Genomic DNA, 23,237 nt, shown 5'->3' with positions numbered 1-23,237 from the left:
GATGGCTCTTCCTCAGTTAAACCTCTTGGGAAATGCATCCACAGTGTCCTGTGAGAGATTCCAAACACCCTCAACTTGCCAGTGAAGACTGGCTGTCACAGTCAGGGACTGTGCTGAGTATCTTGGAAGGCTTTACCTCGTGTTCATTCAGTATCACCTTCCAATTGGGAGAACCTGGTCACCGTGACTGGGAAGTGGCATGTTTGTTTTAATAGCTTCTATTGTATGTTTTTTTAATTAATGCAAATGTACTAATATTTATTTACCATTTTTTTATTTGTTTGTTTTATGGTGTGTGTGGTGTTTGTCAAGGCGTACATGGTGATATCAGAAGACAACTTGTGGCAGTTGGTTTTCTCCTACTGTGGGAGACCTGGGGGTCAAAGTTAGACTGGCAGGTTTGGCGGCAACTGTCTTTACGAGCTGAGTCATCTCGTCAGCCTTCTCACATTGATTAATCCCAGTTTTTTTTTTTTTTTTTCTGATTGGGCTCCAGAACTTTTCTATGCAAGAGACGCTAAAAAAAAAATAACCATGTTCATTTCTATAGGAGTTGAACATCACTTGAACCTGCAGAAAACGGGGGACCCCTTGCCTTAGCCTGGACCTGCAGCATCATGGTTTCCCATTTCACAAGCTGTCTCAGGTGAGCAGAAAACTTCTTAAAAGCAAAAGCAGCAGTTGGGGTGTGCTCTGTGCTATACCCTTACCCAGCATTTCCAGGTTCGGGGTTCAGTCTATACTGTAGCGAAAAAGCATATCCCCTTGGCCCAAAATGGAGTTGGATGTTTCTGTTTTACTGTATGGGTTCTTGAAATAATTGGCCTTCTGGTTGTGCGTAGCAATAGCGTTTGATGTAGTAGTCCAAGCCTGCAGCTTTCTGCAGTTCCGAAAGTCCGTCCAGGCCAGGAGCTACACACTATAAGACAAGGTTCAGGTGGCTGGAGCTTTGCTGTTTTCTGGGAAACTCTTGTTACTCCAAACAAAATTTATTTTTAGGTAAATAATGGGATTATATCAGTGAATATTTATCTTATCTTATGTAATAAGATTATCTAAGGAACTTGAAAAGTATTACGGTCTCCTCTGACCACAGGTAACCCTGGTTCAACTCCACAGAGTTTGATTTAACCTGTCTGGTATCATTATTGCCCTAGTTCGTTCTGCTTACAACTTTCGTGAACTTCCACTTTAATTTTAAATCCCACTTCTGATGTTAAGTATGTGTATGTGGTAAGTGGAGTAATTACTGCTTTTTTACTTTGTGGATCAGAAAATCAGTTCTCAGAGACATTAAATTCTGGACATGAACTTGCATTATCTACAGACTCAGAATATGGACTTCAAACATTGGAAATGTGATCCATGCTATTGTAATTAATTTAAACTTGAAAGAAAACAAACAAAAAGCAAACAAACAAACTGCTGACAGGGGCCTAAAGCTGTGGCTCAATTGGTGGAGTGCTTGGATTCTCGGTACCAAATTAACTGGGCTTGGTTGCCCATGGCTGTAATTTCAGTACTCAGGAAACAGAGGCAGGAGGATCCGAAACTGACTCTATAGGCGAGGCCAGCCTGGTCTACACGAGACCCTATTTTAATAGAAGAAAATAAGCAGATAGGATTTTAAAAGTTATTTAACCAGAGTCAGTGAGATGGCAGGTAAAAGCATTTGCCGTGCAAACCTGATGACCCAAGGCTGGCGACTGGAATGCAAGGTGGAAACAGAGAACTGACATCTGATAGTGGTGCTCGGAACTCCACATGACCTCCGTGTCGTGTGAGTGCATGCACACATGCATACACATGCATACACACATACACACACACACACACCAATAAAGACGAATTGTGAGATCTCAATATATAGACAGCAGAGTTTTATTGATACAAATGAACTCCCTAGCAACAAATTTGTAACATTTACACATTATTTTCAGATTCATAAATCTGTTGTTATAGACACCTACCGATATTTGGAGTCAGGGTTTCTGGTTGATTCTTGCACGTCTTCCTCACGCTGAGTTTACTGAGTGGTTGTTGTAGCTACTCTGTCTCATGAGCCTCCTGAACATCCCTAGTAAGTTGATGGTAACTCTGATGAGGTCACCCTGAGGTTTTGGCATACTCTTTACATAAGTTGATTGACAGTCAGGACAGAGGGAAGGAAGAGCCTGCTGTCTCAAAGCTGCATCCTCAGGGTGTCTTACAGTCTTTCTTCCTTTCTAACCATGCATTAGCCTCAGATGCCGACAACTCATGCTAAAAATGCAAACGGTCTGTGACATGTTATGATGTCACCACGTGCAATTGCCCAGCTAGGCTGCAACATTTGCCAAGCAAATGCTTCGGGATTTATACTCGGTATTTAATTGAGTGTAGTGTAGTGTGTGTGCGTGTGCGTGCTTTAGTATGTTGTTGCTTATAAAATTTTACATAAACAGTCATGTGCATGCTTGAAATACAAAGTCCCACAAAACTATGCATTAATGACATGGTCACAGACATGTCAGATGACAAGAAGAGAGGGCAGAAAAGCTCCGTTTGGACCTGTGTAATACCCAGCCATCAACAGAACAACATAAAGCTTAACACTTCAAAATAAAACTTGTTTTGAAACAGAGTCTATATATCCTAGGTTGACTTTGAATTCTCTGTGAAGCTGAGGATGACCTTCAAACTCCTGATCTTCCTGATGCCACCTCCTAGTGCTGGGATTATATATATGTGTGCACCACCCTGGCTTGGTTTTGGGGTTCTGAGGGTGTCTTCATGACTTCATGTCTACTAGGCAAGCATTCTATCCGCTGAGCTATTAACCCTAAACCTTAAACACACAATATGTGCCAAACATATGGGAGATCCCAAAATACTGCTGCAGAGCGCCAGGGGAGTGAGAAGTAAAGGAAAGTCTGTCCGGCCTTTAGGCCGCTTCTGCTGCAGAACTGGGTACAGTGAAGTAGAAGTGACAGTCAGATATTAAACTGGATGGGAAGAGCAAGTTGGAGATAGGAGGGAATTTCCTACCTGACAAGGGGGTGTGAGTGTGCTGTCCAGGAAAAGGCACTTCAGAAGACATGGAGATCCTCAAACACATGGCCACCCAGGCTACATAGCAGAGCACTTCTGGGAAAAGTCCTATTTGCTATGTTTTCCTTTACATCCTGGAATTCGAATGGTTGCCCCTCCTGCACTGGTCAGATCAATAAGACTCTTTTGGCAGGTCTGCTTGGTGGATGCTTCTTCAAGGGTTCTGCTGTAAGGGTTGGAGGAGGAAAATGGGCAGGAGGCTCTGTAGGAGCATAAACTGGAGTTTCCATCAAAGCCCTCCTCAGACCAGACATGCATCGCTCATTGTATGTCTTTTAAAAAACGGTGTGTGTGTGTGTGTGTGTGTGTGTGTGTGTACACATGAGTGATCCCACACATCATTCCGCTTAGTGTCATCTCACCATCCCAACTTTTATGTGCACATTTTTCTTCAGGCCCATTTCAATATATTTTATATTTTACAAGCAAAACAAACCCAGAGCTATATAACACCTTTTATTGAAATGCTTTTCAAAATGTTCTGGAGGAAGAGAGTGTTCCGATAAGAGCATGAAGTCTCTGACAAAGTAGAAGAGAAGCAGGCACGCGTGCTTCATTCAGGCAGTTTCCGTATTTATCAAAGCAACCAGCTTCGTGGAGATGGATGCGAAGAGTCAAGGGATTTCTCTAAGCAGAGGGAAAGCAGGTTGCAGTTAGACATGCGCTGCCCAGAAAATCTCTGAGAGGAAAAAGCATTCAAGGGGATTCACAATACCGACATGCAGAGATTTAGTTTAAAAATCCTTCCTCAGTCTTTGCCAAGCCACAGAACACCAAAAAGTCAGCTTCATCCACATTGAAAGAGACAGTGAAGCCCAGGAATTAACATAGACCCCTGCTCTGCTCCCAACTATGGTAATGACAAGACTCCTAGTCAAAGCCAGTAGCAGAGATACATTAAAATTTTAACCCTGAATGAGCTGGGTAGCCGGTTGTTAAGTCCTGGGTAAGCTCTGGATGCACGGGAAAGCTTCTGGAGGAGTAAAATCCCTTTGGATCAAAAGGTTGGAGGAAGCTAGATTAAATCAAACTTGTCTGCATTTATTTCAAGTCAGAAGGAAAATGTGCTAACTGACACACACAGGAGGGTTTGTATCTCCTAGACTTCAAATTACATGCCCTGTATGTGTTGTGTGCACATGTTTGTGTGTGCCTATGCATTCAGCTGTGCCTGTGTGTGTGGCGAATGAGTGTAAAGGTCAAAGGTCCAATCCAGGCGTCTTCTAGTCTTCTAGGCCTCCACCTTCCTAGTAGAGACAGGGTGTCTCACTGAAGCTGGAGTTTGCTGATTGCACTAGACTGTCTGGCAGGGAAACCTGAAGTAGCCTCCAGTCTCCGCCTTCCCAATACTAGGATTGCAGATGCCTGCTGCCGTGTCCTCTGCTCCTGGGTTTTTATGTGGGTGCTGGGAATTTGAACTCAGGTCCTCATGCTCGCACTACAAGCACCTCGCTGACTGAACCATCTCCCTGGCTCCATCTCCCCCACTTTCTCCCTGTGAAACTTAGCCATCCGCAATGATGGCGATGGCGAGCTGACTCCACCAGCCAATAGCCCGTGAATGCCGGAGCAGCAGGTGCTCTTCGTGTCTCCTGTGCTTAGCAGAGCTGACAAACCTCACGTTTCCAATGAAAGCACAGGCGGAAGAAAAATTACTAAATGCCAAGGAGGTGGTTACATTGGCAGGAAATAGGATGGATTTGGCCGTTTTTATTTTGATCGGTAGTTTTTGAAGAAATGCAGATGTAATTAGGGCCATTACAGTGAGATGGTGAATTTTATAGGTCTTATGGAGGAGAGGTCTGGATCATTTTAAGGGTTTTACAGTCCATGGCCTTAGGTCAAGTGTCTGGTTTTAGTCCTTGAAAACATCAGCTTCTCCTTTCCTTGATATACACTCCAGTAAAGTATTATTACTTTAAGCCTGTCAGCCATTCCACTTAGAAATACAACCCAAAGGGATTGAGGAAATGAGAACGAGAAGGGTGACTGCTCTTGGGGCCTCTTGGGCCCTCTGAAAAGGGCCCTGAGGACAGATGTGAGGGGAAGTAGGCTCAGAAACTGTTTGCCTGTGTGTGAGAGCATCCAAGATGGGTCTGGATGTTTGAGGTGTGATCAGTAGTGAACAATGCAGTCTCCCCTGGGGTGAAGAAATATGTGATAATTGGAAAGGTCAGGGGTCAATCATTTTCCAGTTTTTTTTGGGGGGAGATCAGGAAATGAGGAGGAAGAAGAGGAGGGAAGTAGAGAAAACGAGGAAGGGATGATGTGGGATTTCCTCTCTGTACCATTGATTAATAAACTGCTTTGGACCTATAGCAAGGCAGAACTTAGTCGGGGGTGGGGGACTAAACTGAATTCTGGGAGAGAGAAGGCGGAGTCAGGGAGAAGCCATGGGGCCACTGTTGGAGACAGACACGCTTAAACTTTGCTGATAGGCCACGACTTCATAATGATACATAGATTAATGGAGATGGGTTAAATTATTATGTAAGAGCTAGCCAATAAGAAGCTAGAGCTAATGGCTCAAGCAGTGATTTAAATAATATAGTTTCTGTATGATTATTCAGGGCTGAGCAGCCAGGAACCAACAAGCGGCCTCCAACAAAAAAGAGAAAGTACGAGGTAAAGAAAGAAGAGGCCACTGAGTCAAGTTTTTCAATTTCCTGGTATTTCAGAGACAGGCCAGCCAGGCACTACCTGCAATTATAGCACTCGGGAGGCTGAGGCAGGAGGATGGAGAGTTGAAGCTGCATGAGACCCTATCTTAAAAACAACAACAACAACAAACCCTTAAATCAAGCAAAGCAAACAAAAGTCAGACTGGGATTTGTGTCAGCTGTCACCTAAACCACTACTCAGGTGACACTCAGTAAATACATCAGAATATTGAATGAGTGGCAGACCAGCGGTGCAAGGGATAACCCATCTGGCTAGGGCTTGTAAGATGAAATATTGAACACAAAGCAATAATTACCTTTTCTATGAAAGAAATTAGGACGAACTTCTATTCCTGACCAGGATGATCATGAACGTAGGTGAAAGCATGGAAACCATATGAGCGACCCACCTTCACCAGTTTAAACTTAAAACACATGTCAGTCCTCACAGAAATTGTTTTGATGTGGAGCCAAGAGCATTTCTTTGCGCAGGAAGCCCTGACTGTCTTTTTTGTGCAAACCACACCCGTAGGCATTATCTGAGGTTTCCACCTTAAAGCCAGGTGAGAATTTCAGGACGTTTGCAAAACGCTCTGAGGACAGAGTTAGTCTAGGCTTTAAGGGTTTTCTCTTCTGCCCTAATCATCTGCATTTATCTCATCCACACCTCATTTGCCAGCGGCTCCCTCCACCTTGGCTGCTGGCCTTATGGAGTCTTTCCACAGCTTTCAGCTCACTTTCCTAGAGACAACCGTCAAACACCCCTGCTGCTGTGTTCTGATTCACAGCTCGGTGGACCTCTAGGGTATTCTGTGTAATCCAGAGCAGTGCTAGCTACCAATGCAAACAGGCTTGGGAACGGGGGCTTGTGATTGCTACCACGCTAATGGGAAAAGGGTAGACATAAGTCCAGGAAGAACCTACTGGACGCTCATCTGTGGATTTCTGGTGGGAACCATCTGAACGGCAGGCAGAGAGGCCAGAGGAAATAAAAATGCGTTTCTGGAGGGTTGCCCTGGCAAAGCCTACCTATAAAATGACGGCAAGCATCCAGACGGGATTGATTTTGCCTTATGCCTGGCACAGTCCTGTACCTGGACCCTGTCCTCATCACTCAGTGCTTGATTGTGGGATTTGCTAGAACATTCTGTACTGAGATGGAGTTGAATGGTGTCAAGGTGTGATCACTGGGTTGCCAGCTATCCGTTCCTTGCCTCCCCAGGTAACTGCTTTGCTGTCCCCCTCAGGAGTTAGAACCAGTTGCTCTAATTTGTAGGACTCTATTAGCTTACCTTCCTTTTACTAACTTTACTGTCTTTCCCATGGGGAATTATGGGATACATTAAAAAAACAAAAACAAAAACTGAGCCCAGTGGTGGTGGCACACTCCTTTAATCCCAGCACTCTGGAGGCAGAGACAGATTGGGAGGCGGATCTTGGAATTCGATGTCATCTTGGTCTACAGAATCCGTTCCAGAATAGCCAGGCCTGTTCCACAGAGAAACCCTGTCTCCAAAAACCCCCCAAAGCCCAACAAAACCGACGACAAAGAAACAAAGTATAAAAACAAAACCAGAAAACAAACAAAACCCAAACTGATGAGGAGTGTTGTGTGACAGCCTCATTCTGATTTATTGTTCCTTCTCCTCCCCCTCCTTCTTCTCTTTCTCTTCTTCCTTTTCCTCCATTTTGTCTTCCTTGTTCACCTTCAGCCTCCCCCTACTCCCACCTCCCCTGTCTTTTCTTGTTTTTTGTTTGTCTTTGAAAACAGTGTCATATAGCCCAGGCTGACCTCAGACTTACTATGTATCTGAGGATGACCTGGTACTCACAATCCTCCTGCCTCCGTTGCCTGAGTGCTGGGAATACGGGGCTAAAACACCATGTCATGCCTAGTTCATATGGTGCTGGGGATGAGCCCTGGGCTCAAGCAGCACGCTAATCCGTACACTACCACTGAGCCACACCCTGCGCCCCTCATTGATCTTTTCTTTTGTATTCCCTCGCTCCCGCTTCCTTTTCCCTTCTCTTCCATTCTACCCTCTGTTCTTTACTCCCCTTCATTGTTTTGGACTGGCAGTTCTGCTAGCTGCAGAGGTATATCAGAAGTTGGAGAAAGAGAGGGGAGTTCACCAGAGGCTCTAGGTCTTAAAAAGCTGTGGCGTGATAGAGCACCTTGCATTCCCAGGGAACATGAATGGCTGCAAGCACGGAGGACCTGGAAATAGGCAATAAAATCAATGTGCAGTTCGAAAGGTGTCTAAGTCTGTGCTGTAAAATGGAAATGTTTCGCTTCGCACAGACCAGACAGCCCTTTCCCCAACGCCTGTTGGATTTGATTTGATTGGATTCAGGTTTCCCAGGCCAGGGGAACCTGATAGGAGCCAAGTTAAGAGGACACTGTTGTACGGTGAACTGTCTCTCAGCTGCGACGAGGAAGGAGCCAGTGACATATCTGGGCCTCACTCTCTTGCCAGAAGTCCACAATGCCCTCAAGACTGTGTGCACCAAAGGCCAGGGCTTTGAAGGACACTCACCCTGGGGATGACGGAAAGGTAAAAAAAAAATTACTTGAGTGCAGAACACTCTGAATAAGGAACTAGGGGACATACATAGATTACACTTTAAAAAACTGGAATTTAGATGTTTGCCTGCCTTTGCTGCCATAATTTCCTCCTCCTCTCCCTCCTCCTTCTCATTCAAATCATTCTTCTTGTCCTTTTCTGTCAGGGAGAAAATGGATGCATTAAAAATGGCGAGTGGTTAGTTTGTAGAGAGAATGCTGTTATCCCCAGGGGGCTCCAGTGTCTGGCAGGTTAGAGCTGGGGCTGGGAGAGTGTGGCTGCCCCAGCTGGGGTTTGCATTTCGGTGCTGAGATTGGGGCCGCCTGATTCAGTTCTAGGCCGTTCCCTATGCATCTCTTGGGTTGTGTTAGCAAAAGTAGAAAAGATGGGGAGCGGGATCCCCACCCATTTTCCTTGTTTTGATATTAAGACTCTCAAATGGTGTTGAGTCCATTGAGGGGATGTGAACTGGGCAGCCGTGAGACACGGCCTATGCTGGAATTGGATGGTTGGGTGTGGCGAGCAGGGTAGGCCAAGGCAAATACAGAAGCCTAGAGCCCTAGTTCCGTGATGTAAACCTTGTACCATTCACGGAGCGTTATTTTCTCGTAGAATGCTTGAAATCTACACCAGAGGCAGATAAATAGCGTATCTCTTGTTTTGATTCCTGTGAAATGTTGGGTAGTTTTGACTGCAAGGTGGATCAGAAAATCTTAGGAGGTACGTGGCTCCCCGCCTTCAACACTGAAGGGAACTTGTGATTTGTTTGCCAAAGGTCCTGGTAGCCTTCAATCTGTCAAAATGTTGTGAGCTGAGCGCCCTTTGCCAAGGCAAACTATCCGGGTGGAATAGCACAGGAGCTTCGTACAGACACATGCACGCCCTCCTGGTCCTCAGCACTCATCTGGAACTGGGTCAGGAGGTGTAGGGGCTTGTGCTGGGCTGTCCTGTGTTTGGAAGAGGCATGGGCACAGAGACAGACTATTAATTAGTGAGGTATGTGTGAGCAGGGTTGCGGAGCCCAAGACAGCCTCCACTGAGCAGGGGTAGGAAACCTTCAGCCTTTGGCAGAGCTTCCTCTGGCCCCTGGGGTTATATATTGCTCCGACTGTTGTTATTGCAGCCCAAAGAATAATTTCCCCTCTGGGAGAATTTATTTTATTCCATTCAGAGCAGAGCCTATTTAATAACTAAGGTTTTATCCCAGAATGGTTTTGTTGAGGATTCCTGTGTGTTTGAGCTTCACCAGGGCCCAGCTAGCAAAGAGAGGAGACACTGGAACCTCTAAATAGCTTTTCAGCAAACATTTCTCTTGGATAATCGGATAAGATTACTTTTTGGGGGTGGGCATCACATAGAAATTAAAAATAAAACCAATCTTCTTTTAATAAATCTTTTCTAAAAGAACATTTAGAAGCTCCAGAAGTTATTTTGGACATTATACCAATCTTCTTTTAATAAATCCTTTCTAAAAGAACATTTAGAAGCTCCAGAAGTTATTTTGGACATTATAAAATCTGTTCATTCCCATGAGTCCCATCTGTCTGAAAGTTCAGATGTCATCTGGATGGAGCAGCATTATTTACCAGCTCAAGACACTGTTCGTTAGTTCCATGCACTGTTCATTAATATAGCGCATTATTCCTGAACTCAGCACGTCGTTCATTAATTAAATGTAACAAGCACTTTCTGTGTCATAGGTACTCTGCTAGGGACAGGAATAAGACAGAGACAAAATCAACCCCCCCCCATTTTCATGCTAGTCTGTGCGTGTGTTTGTATGTATGGTGTATGCATGTGTATGGAGGTACATGTACGTGTGTGGAGGTACATGTATGTGTGTAGAGATGTTATATGTGTGGAGATGCATATGTATGTGTAGAGATGTTATATGTGTGTTGAAGTACATGTATTTGTGGAGGTGTGTGATTGTGTGTGAGATGCATGTATATGTGTTAAGATGCATGCATGTAGAAGTACATGTATGGGTGTGGAGGTGCACATGTGTGTGGAGGTCTACGTATTTGTGTGGAGGTCTACGTATGTGTGGGGAGGTTTACATATATGTATGCAGATGCATGTATGTGTACACGGTGTGGATATGTGTAGAGACCAGAGGACAGCTCTGGTATTATTCTGCACATGCCATCCTTCATTAATTCTTTCTCTTTCTTTCTTTCTTTCTTTCTTTCTTTCTTTCTTTCTTTCTTTCTTTCTTTCTTTCTTTCTTTCCTGATTTGTGGGCACAGGTTCAAAATGTGTGTTCCTCACTTGAGGTGGCCTAGACAGGCCATGCTATCCCCATTTTATAGATTTGGCAACTGAGGCATAGAAGAGAAGGTAATCAACAAAGTCATAAAACATAGGGATGCATACCGCCTAGCAGAGATGTATGTTTTGATTTCTAGGATAAACTGAGTTTAGGGAGATAGAAGTACCATCCTCTCCCACTGTCTGGGGAGCCAATCTCCAGATGTTTCTTCTTGTCACTGCAGCATAGCTTGGGGACTTTTCTGGCCCATTTCCATTTTATCAGAAGCTTCTTGTGTGTGTGTGTGTGTGTGTGTGTGTGTGTGTGTACGTACGTACGTACGTACATGTGGGTATAGCCGTGCCATTGCTTAGGAACTGTTTGTCTTATTTTGATAGGGCTTCTCACTGGGCTGGAGATGGCCCTTTAGGCTAGACTGGCCACCCAGAAAGTCCCAGGACTTCCTGTCTCTGCCTTCTGAGTACTGGAATTACAAGTACATTCCACTCAAATTACACATCTGATAGAGGGTTAATATCCAAAATACATAAAGAACTCAAGAAAGTAGACATCAAGAAAACAAAAACCCAATTAAATGATGGGGTGCAGGTCTAAACAGAATTCTCAAAAGAGGAACTCAAGTGGCTAAGAAACACTTAAAGAAATATTCAATATCCTTAGCCATCAGAGAAATGCAAATCAAAACTACTTCAATTTCATCTTATACCTGTCAGAATGGGTAAGAACAATAAAACGGGTGAGGGCTCATGCTGGAGAGGATGTGGAGTAAGGGGAATACTCATCCATTGGTGGTGGGAGTGCCAACTTGTTCTGTTGTCTCTTCGAAGCCTGTTCTTTTCTAATGAGAGACAGAAAGGGAGTTGATCCAGAGGGGAGGGATGGTAGGGAGAAACTGGGAGGAATAGGAGGAGGAGAAGCTACGGTCAAAAGATCACGATAGATTATGTGAGAAAAAAAATTAAATAAAAGGTGGGGGAGACAAAAAACCAGTCTGTGCTACTGTAGACAGAGACTGTGCTTTCGTTTCCCGGCCCTCAGACCCTAATAATTGCACAGAAACTTTATTAATCACAACACTGTTTGCCAATGACCGAGGCATATTCTTGGCTGGCTCTTACGTCTTAAATTAACCCATTTCTATAAGTCTATGTATTGTTACAAGGCTGTGTCTTACCTGTAATATTATGGTGTCTTTTTCCTTTGGCAGCTACATGGCATCTCTTTGATTCCTCCTACTCTTTATATATAAAGATTTCCCACCTGGCTTTACTCTGCTAAGTCATTGGCCGAAAAAGCTTTATTCATCAACCAATAAAAGCAACACATATACAGCAGGACATCATGCCACTGTGCCTCTTGGAGACCAACTCAGGTTTTCTTGCTTACACCTCAGATGTTTTCCCAGTTGGGCTATCTCCCCAGTCCCAGATGCTTAAACTATCGTCTCTGATAGTATTGGAAATTTTTGCGCCCATTGTGCTTCATGATCCTCACAGATGAGAATATTTGTGACTTAGAGATGTTAGTTTACCCAGGATTACCCAGATAGGACTAAGCCAAGGTGGAAGAATTTCTGAGAGTTCAAAGCCAATCTGGATGATGCAGTGAGTGCCAGACTAGCCAGGGCTATCCTAGAAAAAGATGTCCTAAAAAAAATCTCTTAAAAAGTGAAACACAAATCAAAAGTTGAAATGAAGGTGTATTTAGGATGTTTTTGATAGATGAATACTTGTTTTTTGTTGTTGTTGATAATGTTTTAGTAAGTATTAATTGAGGAATTGTAACATCACCATTGAGACCTATTCTTTATTTAATATAAGCCTTGTGGGTGCCAAACAGTGTAGATCAGTGGTTCTCAACCCTTCTAACACTGACCCTTTAACATAGTTCCTCATGCTGTGGTGATCCCCAACCATAAAATTATTTTCATTGCTAGTTCATAACTGTAATTTTACTACTCTTATGAATTGTAATGTAAATATCTGTGTTTTTGGATGGTCTTAGGTGACCCTTATGAAAGAGTTGTTCAACTCCAAAGGGGGTAGACACCCTTAGGTTAAGGACCACTGGTGTGGATTTGTTTGTTTATTGGAGCGTGAAGCTAGAGCATGTGGCCACTGTGGGAAATCCTGCTGGGTCACAGTGGTCTAGCTAGAGGCTCAGCAAGCAATAAATCAACTTTTCATGCTTTTACCTTTAATATTAAATGCTCATTTAGTCCTGTTTGCCTGGTGGCATATTGGCTCTTAGAAGAGGGGCAGAGCCCTCCTCTAACCTGTACCCTTGACTCTCAGGTGCCACTGTGTTCTCATCCCTAACCCCACAGAGTTGTTTATTTTTTGGAGGGATGGGGCAGTGTTTTGTACCCCACAGTGATGGAGGCCTCAAAAAGGTGCGGAATTGCTGCATAATTGAACTGCCTTCAGGGTTAAGCACTAAAACATACTCAAAAGATGCAGTGATCCAGGAATGCTCAAAATAATGACATTGTTGATTAGAAACCAGGACTCTGGGTACTTAAATTCCTGTGTGTGTGTGTGTGCGTGCACGCGCTCGCACACACACTTGTGCACACATGAAAGCCCGAGCAGTCTTAGTATTATTCCTCAGGTGCTGTACCACTATTTTGTAGACAAGGTTGCACACTGGCTTTGGAATTCACTGAGTATCCACATTAGGTTCGCTGGCCAGGGAGTCCCAGGGCTCCTCCTTTCCCCACCTCTCCAACACTGGGATTACAAGTGCTCACCCACCTGGCTTTTTATTAAAGTGTATATCTAGGGGGTGAAATTTGCTCCCAGGCTTGATGACAAGCACTCTATTGGCTGAGCCATTGCTTCAGTCCTGGAACCACTTGTTTTCCCTCTGACTTGCTATCCACATATTTTTTCCCCTCTATCATGTTTGTCTTAGCTAGGGTTTCTGTTACTGTGAAGAGATACTATGACCACGGCAACTCTTATAAAGGAAAACCATTTCATTGGGGTGGCTTACAGTTTTAGAGGTTTAGTCCGTTATCAACATGGTGATATGCAAGGCAGAAATGGTGCTGGATAGGTAGCTGAGAGTTCAGGCAACAGGAAGTGAACTGCCTCACGGGACATGGCTTGAGCCTGTATGAGACCTCAAAGCCTACCTCCACAGTGACACACTTCCTGAAACAAGACCACACCTACTCCAACAAGGCCACACCTCCTAATGATGCCACTCTCTTTGGAGGCCATTTTCTTTCAAACCACCACAGTGTTCCACGATCCTCACAGAAGATGGGAATATTTCTCATTTAGAGATGTTAGCTTGCCCAGGATCATCCCGGTGGGGACGGCAGCATTAGGATCCATGCCTATCCATGCCTAGAAGTAGCTTCAGTCAGGGCTTCATACTGCCTTTTATTGCCTCTGGGCCAGGCCAAAACAAGCAAACAAACAGACAGACAAAAATCTGTATCTTTCCTTTACTTGATACAGGTCCTAATCAGGGCTGGTGACAGTGGTGCTTAAGGTAGCTAACCTGTGATACCTTATTCTGCCACAGGTGGGCAGAATAAGGGCTCTAAAGCAAGCCTGAGCTATTGGGGGAGGGAGCTTCTGGGCCAGCTAGAACCCCCCCCCATTCATGCTGATCTTGTTACTTTGCTAACCATCACATGCTGGCATATGCTGTGCTCTGTGTGAGGATGTTGGTCATCCTACTCAGCCTCCTCCACACCTTTGAGCATACTTTTATTATTATTCCCATTTTACAGAAGGAAGACTGAGGCTCCCAGAAGCTGTCTAAGAGCTACAAGTCCTGCTGGGAGCTAGTAGGCCTGGGATTTCGCCCCACATCTGCCCTGTGTCATGACCTTCCCCAGCGTGGGACTGCTTCCTCTTCCTTTTATGTCTTCTCTGTGTCTGTCTCAGGACCTGGGGTGGAACGACCTCTCCCTTCCAGGAATGAGCTGGTGATGCCAACTTCCTTTAGGTACTCTCAGGACCATACTCACAGACCTGCCTGTTGCTCTTTTTCTTTCCTAGTGCGCTGGCCACCCTCCTGCTGCTTGGTTCTCAGCTTGTTTGCCCACAGTCCTCTACTGAACACAGAAAGGTAAGTCTTGGCCACTGGGAGCCATTGCGCTTCTCTGCCAGAGGGGGCGTGGTCGCCGTGGCCACTTCCCTTATCCTTGCTCCAGCTGGAGGTTAGTCCCAGCGGATTCCGAGTAGAAGCCCCATTTCTGGAATATTTGCAGCCTTCTCATTTTTTCCATAAGTCGGATATGAAGCCAGTGCTCAGAGTCAGTCTCTGATCTGTGAGCAGAGCTGACTTTGCAGCCTGTATCAGTAGAGACAAGTGGGAAAGCCCTGCAAAGGCTTGCGGGCAGAAGCCCCACTCAGGAGAGGAAGCCATGACAGAGCTGGTACCTGTGTAAGCACACCTGCAAGGCCACAGGCAGAGGGAGATCGGAAAAGCAAGCGTGTTGTGAGAGGAACCCCCGTGTCTGAGATTTGGAGCTGTAGTCACTGATGCAGGGGCCCAGCCTCTACTGCTTAGTGAGGGCTCTGGACGGAAGAACATGGTCTTTTGTCCTCCCATGGTGACTCTTGTTGATGCGTCCCTTTGATTAGTCTAGACCAGTGGTTCTCCACTTGGAGGTTGTACAACCCTTTCACAGGGATCGAATATTAGATGTCCTGTATATCAGATATCTACATTATGATTTGTAACTAGCAAAATTACCGTTATGAAGCAGCAACAAAATAATTTTATGGTTGGGGCTTACCACAACTTAATGAACTGTATTAAAGGGTTAAAGCATTAGGAAAGTTGAGAACCACTGGTCTAGATAATTGACAAGAGCCCGTGATTCGGTCCCCAGAGGCCAGCTTTCTAGGCCCACAGGACGTGAAGAACTCATTTCCCCTCAAGTTCCACCCACCTCATGTAGAACTTTGCCCTGGGGCATTAGCCTGGTGCTGCCTGGTGCTGCCTGCCCACGGAGCAGGGGCTCTGTTAGTGTATCCTGAGAAGTAGACACGTGACATTTGGCCAAAGTACCTCAAATCTGGTTCTGCTCCCTGGGTCTTGAGAGGAGATTACAGAAGTGGGCTTGAGCAGATCTGGTCCTTGGCTAGGAGAGGGTTTTCCCAGGAAGTTCCGAAGCAGAAATGGACCGAGAGAACACGTGCAAGGGTTCATCTGCCCCCAAGCAGTGTTTGCTGTTCTCATCTGATCTACATAATTTCTTTCTCATCCGGGGATTACATTCTGTTTCTGAACCAGATAGAAGTCTCTATAGCATCTTGTTCCCCCTGGCAAGACAGCTCCATGAATGTGGTTCTCACACACGGCTATAACTGTGGGGTAGAGCCTGGCCTAGATAGGTGCTCAACGCGGTACTTGTTGAACGACGAACAAATGGAATGACTGGGACCTGACCAAGGTCCAAACATCGTATTGTCAGATTGATTTGGAAATTTATAGCCTCTCACTCTGTTGTCTCATCCCCAGTCATAATTTTAATAAGTAGAAGGCTATAAAAATTATTATTGTTCTCTCAGTTATTAATGGTTGGCATTATTGGGACTAATGGTTGACCTGTCCTAATGGAGTCCTTTTTGTTGTTATTGATGCCAAAATATGCAATCACAGTTAAAATATTTTATAAATAATCCAATTGTGTTTTGCTGTTCCTCTTTGTCTTTCAAGACAACCTGAATTATATATTGAGCCCCAGGGTAAAATGTTCCCAAATAAATGTTACCTTCAATTTTCTTTAAAAAATTATTTTATTAAATTTCATTTAATGTGAGTTGAACGGAGTCGAACTGACATCAGAGAGTCTTTACCCAGCAGCTGATGGAAACAGATGCTGAGACCCACAGTCAAACATTAGGCAGAACTTGGGGAAGGGGAAGAAGGATTGTAGGAGCCAGAGGGGTCAAAGGCACCACAAGAAAACCCTCAGAACCCACTATCCTGGACTCACAGGGGCTCACAGAGACCAAACATCACCAGGAAGCCAGCATGGGACTCACCTCGGCCCTCTTTGTATGTTACAACTGTGTAGCTTGGTATTCTTTTGAGATTCCTAGCAGTGAGAGCAGGCTCTGCCTCTGACTCAGCTGCCTGCTTTCGAGATCCTTTACTCCTACCAGATTGCCTCATCCAGTCTTAATAGAAGAGGAGATGCCTAGTCTCACTGTAACTGACTGATATCCATGGAAGGCCAGCCTGCTCTATATCTGAAGAGAAACAGAGGCGAAAGAGTGCATGGGGGAGGGGAGGGGAAGAGGGAAGGTGATGGGGGAGGACCTGGGAGGAGAGGAGGGAGGAGAAACTTTGGTTGGGATGTAAAACAAAAACAAAAAACTTCATTTTGTGTGTGCACGTGAGGGCATGTTTGCATGTGTGCATGTGTGTGTGTTACACATGCCAAGGGGGACAATTTATGAGAGACAGCTTTCTCCTTCCACTGTGTTGGTCCTGGGGATTGAACTCAGGTCATCAGCCTCGGTAGACAAAACCTTTACCTGCTGAGCCATCTTGCCCAACCCCCTCATCTTTCTCAAAGGTTTTCTTTTTACTGATAATGGAAACAGAAAGGTTTTTGAGGTGCTTTAGAATGTTGATTTTAGAACACCAAGCTAAACAGTATCATATCTTGGTATGTAGTACTTCCTTGTCAAAATATTATTAAGAGCTTTGCAATTGAAGGCTAGATTTAAACCCACCTCCTGCCATTTATAGATTTTTTCACTCGGGGGAAAGACATCTCAGAACAGTTGTTGCTCATAATAAACACATGTGTCTTCTTGCCATGCGTCCAAGAAAAGAAGCACTCGGCTTCCTTGGGTGGTAGGTTGCTTTTCATTGTTTGGTTAGGGCCTTGTGCAACTGTGGCTGTTATCCTGGGGATCCCCAAAAACCTGGCAGGAAAAGCAGGACTGGCAGTAGTAGCATCCATCTACTTAGGCCTGCAAGAGGCAGACTAAGGAAATGCTTATTAACAGGGTCTGAAACACTGTAAAGAGACGAGACTAAGGGAATGCTGGTTAACTGAGCCTGCAACACTGTCTATAAGGAACCAAGATCAAGGATGCTCATTAACGGGGCCTGCAACACTGTCCATAAAGAGTTGTGGAGAATACTTTAAGTTTTTCTGGACCACGCTTTCTGTCACAATCATTTAACTCTGGCTGGTCCGGAGGCAGCCAGAGGCGCTGTGTATATGAATAGTCATGGTTGTGTGCCAGTAAAGCCTTATTTACAAAAGTAGGCGGTGAGTCGGATTTGGCTGGTGGGCCGAAGTTTGCTAACCTCTGCTCCAAATTCAGGATGTAAAAGAAGGAACTAGGTCTCAGGATATAGTCCATTCAGTGGGATGTTTGAGTTCGATCCCTGGAAGCCATTTGAAAATCCGGAAGTGATGGCACACCTTTGTAATCCTACCATTGGGAGATGGAGACAGGGGGATGCCTGAGGCTCACTGACCAGCCATCATAGCCCACTTGGTGAGTTCCAGATCAACAAGAGAGCTTGTTTCAAAAAAGAAAAAGTGGTGGACTGAGAACAATGCCTAAGGTTTTCCTCTTACCTACACACACGACATACATGGGACACACATGTCCATGTGAATACACAGGAACACACATATGTGTGTGCATGCACACATGTATTTTGGAATCTGAAGGTGGAAATAGTTTCTTATTGGGACTTGAAAGAACCGAAGGGAATTGGGAGAAAAAAATCACATAGTTTTTGATTAAAATAAGATTTATAATTGCTATCCAGTTGCTTTCATTACATAAATACATTCATAACTGACTTCTAGCTGACTTATTGTTTTGTGATAAAATTGCTACTCTTGATTGTTTGCAGAGAATAGCAGACAGAATTAGAAACCCATCTATGGTCAGTTCTGTAGGGACAGCATTATTAATTTGCACGTGTGATAGTGGAGTGTGTATATGGAAACCGGCTACTCGAAGGCTCTCTTTTCTTCCTTCTCACTGTGCTGTGTCCAACTTTAGCATATGGAAGTGTTTCCACGACGTAAGTTATTCCAACCAGGAGACATAATTTGTAAATGCTGTCAAGTAAACTATGCACGCCTCAGTGTGCTTGGGTGAGTGGCTACATCTCTTCAGAACTGTCCTATGTAATACTAAAGGCTGGGGGGACCCGGTGCAGAGTGTAAGTAGCTCTTTCCAGATGTTTCTGTCCAGAAGGCCTCCTCTTCTGGCAGGATTAGCAACCCCACAGAGGACCACTCACCCACTCACCCTCTAGTCTTGGAATTAATTGTTGATACTTGGCAGAGGGTGGTAGTTTTTTTTTTCTTTAATTTTTAAAGCAGAGCCCAAGGCAAACTCTCTATCCAGGAAAACTGTGAAATAATGTCATTTTATGTTAAATATATTGATTTGTGTATGCATGGGGGACAAGTATTCCTGTGCACTTACTTGTGTGTTACTCTTCATCCACATCATACTCATCCCTATCCTCATCTGCATCCTTCTCATCCACATCATCCCCATCCTCATCTACATCATCCCCATCCCCATCCACATCATCCTCATGCTCACCCTTATCCCCATCCTCATCCACATTGTTCTCACCCTCATCCCATCCTCATCCACATCATCCTCATCTACATCACCCTCATCCCCATCCTCATCCACATCATCTTCATCCTCACCCTCATCCCCATCCTCGTCCACATCATCCTCATCCTCATCCCCATCCTTATCCACATCATCCCCATCCCCATCCTCATCCACATCATCCTCATCCTCACCCTCATCCCCATCCTCATCCACATCATCCCCACCCTCATTCCCATCCTCATCCATATCATCCTCGTCCACACCATCCTCATCCTCATCCCCATCCTCCTCCTCATCATCATCTTTGAGACTTTGTCTGTCTGTTGCTGTTCTGGCTAAGTTGTCTGTCCACTGGCCCCAGGATCCTACTGTCTCTAACTACCCATCAACAGGTTACAAACATGTGCCACATGCCCAGGTGCTGGGTACGAACTTGAGTCCACTTGCTTGTGTGACAAGCACTTTATAGATTGAGCGGTCTTCCAGCCCGAAGTACTGTATCTCTTAACTTTCAGATATGGAAATGTAATTAATTTTAATTGTTCTTGTTTCTTATGTGTATTTTTAAAGTTCACATTTCTCGTTTGCTGTAGAAAGTGATGATGACTGGAAGGAGGAAATAAAACTCACTGCTAGGGCTGCTGGCCAGGGGCCACACTGCAGCCTCGTGTTTATAGAAACTTTCAAACAAACAGCAGAGACACTACAGAGTGGAGTGAGGGAAGTAAAATATTTGCTTTGCTAACTGATAAGCAGGTCTTGATGCAAGCAGGGGACCTTCTGATAGGCCACGGCCACCACTGAATCAATAGGGTGTGCCGTCACAGCATTTAAATGCCCCTTTAACCGTGTCCCCTGGTTAGAGGCTGAGCAGAAAGCCTGTGGAAGAGCAAAAAGTTTTCAATTGCAAAAGTCGCTTCATATTATTGATGCTTTAGAAAATGAATGCTCCTAGGAGCAAACATAGGAGGGCATCTTAGAGATCTGAGGCAGACAAGCACTTTAACATGGCTATCTGCCCATCTGGGGATATAGCTCTGTAGCAGAGCATCTGCTTGGAACACATGAACCCTAGAAGCAAATGAAGAAACAGACTCACAAAGTAGAAAAGGATTATACCGTATTGAAGTCGAAGACTTATGAAAATCAAAACATACTGTAAACAGCCGAAATATAATTGAGGTGAAGATAGTCAACCATGTCAACCATGGAGTGTTTTATGGAAGATTTGTATCTGGAATATGCAAAGAAGCCCTATTGATCATTAATAAGAGTTAAAGCAAGTCAGTTTAAAAATGGACAAAACAGGGATGGTAGGTGGCTCAGCAGGGAAAGGCAATTGCTTCGCAAGCCCAGTATCCTCAATGTGCTCCTTGGATCTCACAGTGGTGGGGAGAAAGGACATCTGGATTTCACAGTTGAAGGAGAGCCAGGTTTTGTCCTCTGATCCCCACATGTGTGTTGTTGTGTGTGCACATGCATGCGTGAGTGTGTGCATGCGCATACACATACACTAAAATTTTAAAAACGGGTTAAGTATTGACTAGAAAGCCCATATGAGCTAACACCCAAATAGTCAGTAAGTGTGCACAAAGCTGTTTGGTGTGAAATGTTTGTCCCTGGATGAATATTTTTTAAAATCTTGAGGTGTCAATACCATGGTTGCTAAAATCAAAACACTGACAGTTTAAATGTTCCGAGGATAGGAGCTGTCAGAACTTCCACGTGTCACCGCAGAACCTGAAAATTGGAGCTCACACTGGTCCGCACATACCTGTGAGGAAGACATCTGAGGCTTGGGAAAGAATGGCCGGAAATCATGGAAGAAAATAGTGCTTAGTGTTTGCTTAGAACTAGGCATATGAGCTGCTCCCAGTGACTGGACTTTGAAAACTCAATTTAAAAGGTACTTTAATAAGACCTAGAGCACTCTTGCCTCAGTGTTGGGGCTTAAGTCATTCCAGACTGTGCCCCAAAAGGATCCAATTGCTTCTTAAAACTCAACTATATCCGCCGGGCGGTGGTGGCGCACGCCTTTAATCCCAGCACTCGGGAGGCAGAGGCAGGCAGATCTCTGTGAGTTCGAGGCCAGCCTGGTCTACAAGAGCTAGTTCCAGGACCGGAACCAAAAAGCTACGGAGAAACCCTGTCTCGAAAATTAAAAAAAAAAAAAAAAAAAAAACAACAACAACAACAAAACAACTCAACTGTATCCTAGCATAAAGCTCAAAAGTAGAAGAGAGTATTGGGCTGTGGGCTAGTTCACAGACAGACTGTTTCCTGGCGCGTGGAAAGCTCTGGTTTAGTCCTAGGTACTGAAATAAAAGACTATAGGAATCCGAGAATGCTCAGCGCTAATCAGGGTAAAGCCCAAGCTTGCATTTAATTGAGTGACTACCAAGTGTCCACAGAATCAGAAATGTGTCTGTGCCCTTCTCCATATGGGGAGGGTGGTCAATCATCTGTAACCAACTCAGTGAACTCGGACTTTAGAGTTTGAAAAGAAAGACTGAAAGCCACCAAAGTGGTGTTCTCTATGTTCAGCCATCTCCACAGAGGCCTGGGAGATATGTAATAGAAAATACCTAGGTCAAACTTCTTGAGATGACAATGGCAATTAGATGACAATGACAATTAGTGGAGAGGATTAAGCACAGCTTCAGTATTGCAGAAGAAAACACGAGTGAACTTGAAGACATGATAAGAGAAATTTCTACAAAATGAAAAACAGGGAAAAAAATTTCAAGCTGATGGACAGAGCATCAGTAATTTCAGGCAGGGCAAGTGCAGAGTCAGGGTACCAGCAGGTGAGGAGGTGAGGGGGGCAGGAGACATGCTTGAAGAATTAGCAGGAAGTTTTCCAAGTGAATGAAAACTATCAGCAAACAGAAACATTGGATTTTAAGCACTAGGAATGTGAAGAAAATGGTACCAGTCATAATCACCCTGCCCCAGGATGGTGGGAAAGAGGAAAATTTAAAGTCTCTGGGAACAACATTAAGGATGAGAATAGATTCCCGTCTCTTGTCATTACACTGGCATAGCGACATCTTTAAAGTATTGAAAGAATAAAGTTGTGAATGTAGGGTTTTATACCAAGCAAAATGAAAAGGAAACAAGTACATTTTAAAGTGTATAAACAATGCACCTCACTTCCCTATCAGAATTATTAGCGGAGATTAGACACCCTGGGACAAGTCTGTAACCTCAGCATTTGGGAGGCTGAGTGGTTGGATTCAAATTCAGCTTGGGTTAAGTATTAAGACTCTGTCTCAAAAACATTGTTGTTTAAGGAAATTGTTTTTCATTTTTTTTATTGTGTGTACGTATAATGTATGCCTGTGGACACACTTGGCACAGTGTACATGTCAGAGGGGGGGCTCAGAAAACAGCTTTGTATAGCTCATTATCTTTTTTTTCTTTACATGGTTCTAGGATTTGAACTCAAGTCATTAGGTTTGGATGACAAGTTTTACCCTGAGTCATCTTGCTAGTCGCTAAAAGAAGTTCTGTAGACAGAATGAAAGTATGGGTCCACACAACTGAAGAAGTAGGCCATTGATAAGTACATTGATGAATATTGTTGACCATCATTTATGGAGGCAGAAGTGGTCTGAGAAATGTGTTAGGTTATTTCAGACATCATAGATTGTACCTATAAAAGCTAGGTTGGCCATGGTGTCACCAAGCAGAAGAGTGTCATGGGGCCCTATCCTATATTCTGCCTTTGACTGAAATCCACCTCTATGTAACATGAGACTATATATGAGGATTTTTTTCTTTTTAAGTGTCTTTCAAAGATTGGGTTTAAATAAGAATAATTCTGTGTTACAGGGTTTATAACATATGCTTAAATACAAGACAACAATAAAATAAATCCCAGAAAAGGGTACATTTAACACTGTGAGGTTCCTTACTATACCATATGCCAAAAGGTATTATAGTCCTTGAATATTAAATTGGATAAATTAAATTTAATAAGTTAATCTTAGTACTATATACCCTAAACTTAAAGTACAGTATAGAATAGCTTACAACCCAAAAGGATGCAAAATAGAACCCTAAA

General features: G+C 44.1%; 1 protein-coding gene across 1 annotated transcript in view; it reads left to right on the top strand.

Moving 5' to 3' along the window:
* The first annotated feature begins 548 nt into the window (after positions 1–548).
* Positions 549–23,237, top strand: part of Thsd4 (thrombospondin type 1 domain containing 4) — a 552,915-nt gene continuing 530,226 nt past the window's right edge. The window contains exons 1-2 of the mRNA XM_057768152.1: positions 549–646; positions 14,603–14,672. Coding sequence (XP_057624135.1) covers positions 618–646; positions 14,603–14,672 — 99 coding nt within the window. The 5' untranslated portion in view covers positions 549–617. The remainder of the gene's footprint in view (positions 647–14,602; positions 14,673–23,237) is intronic.

The sequence above is a fragment of the Chionomys nivalis genome, chromosome 4, assembly GCF_950005125.1.
Source record: "Chionomys nivalis chromosome 4, mChiNiv1.1, whole genome shotgun sequence".
NCBI classification, from domain to species: domain Eukaryota; kingdom Metazoa; phylum Chordata; class Mammalia; order Rodentia; family Cricetidae; genus Chionomys; species Chionomys nivalis.
Note: the sequence above shows the minus strand (reverse complement) of the source record. Positions and strands in the feature narration are given on the sequence as shown.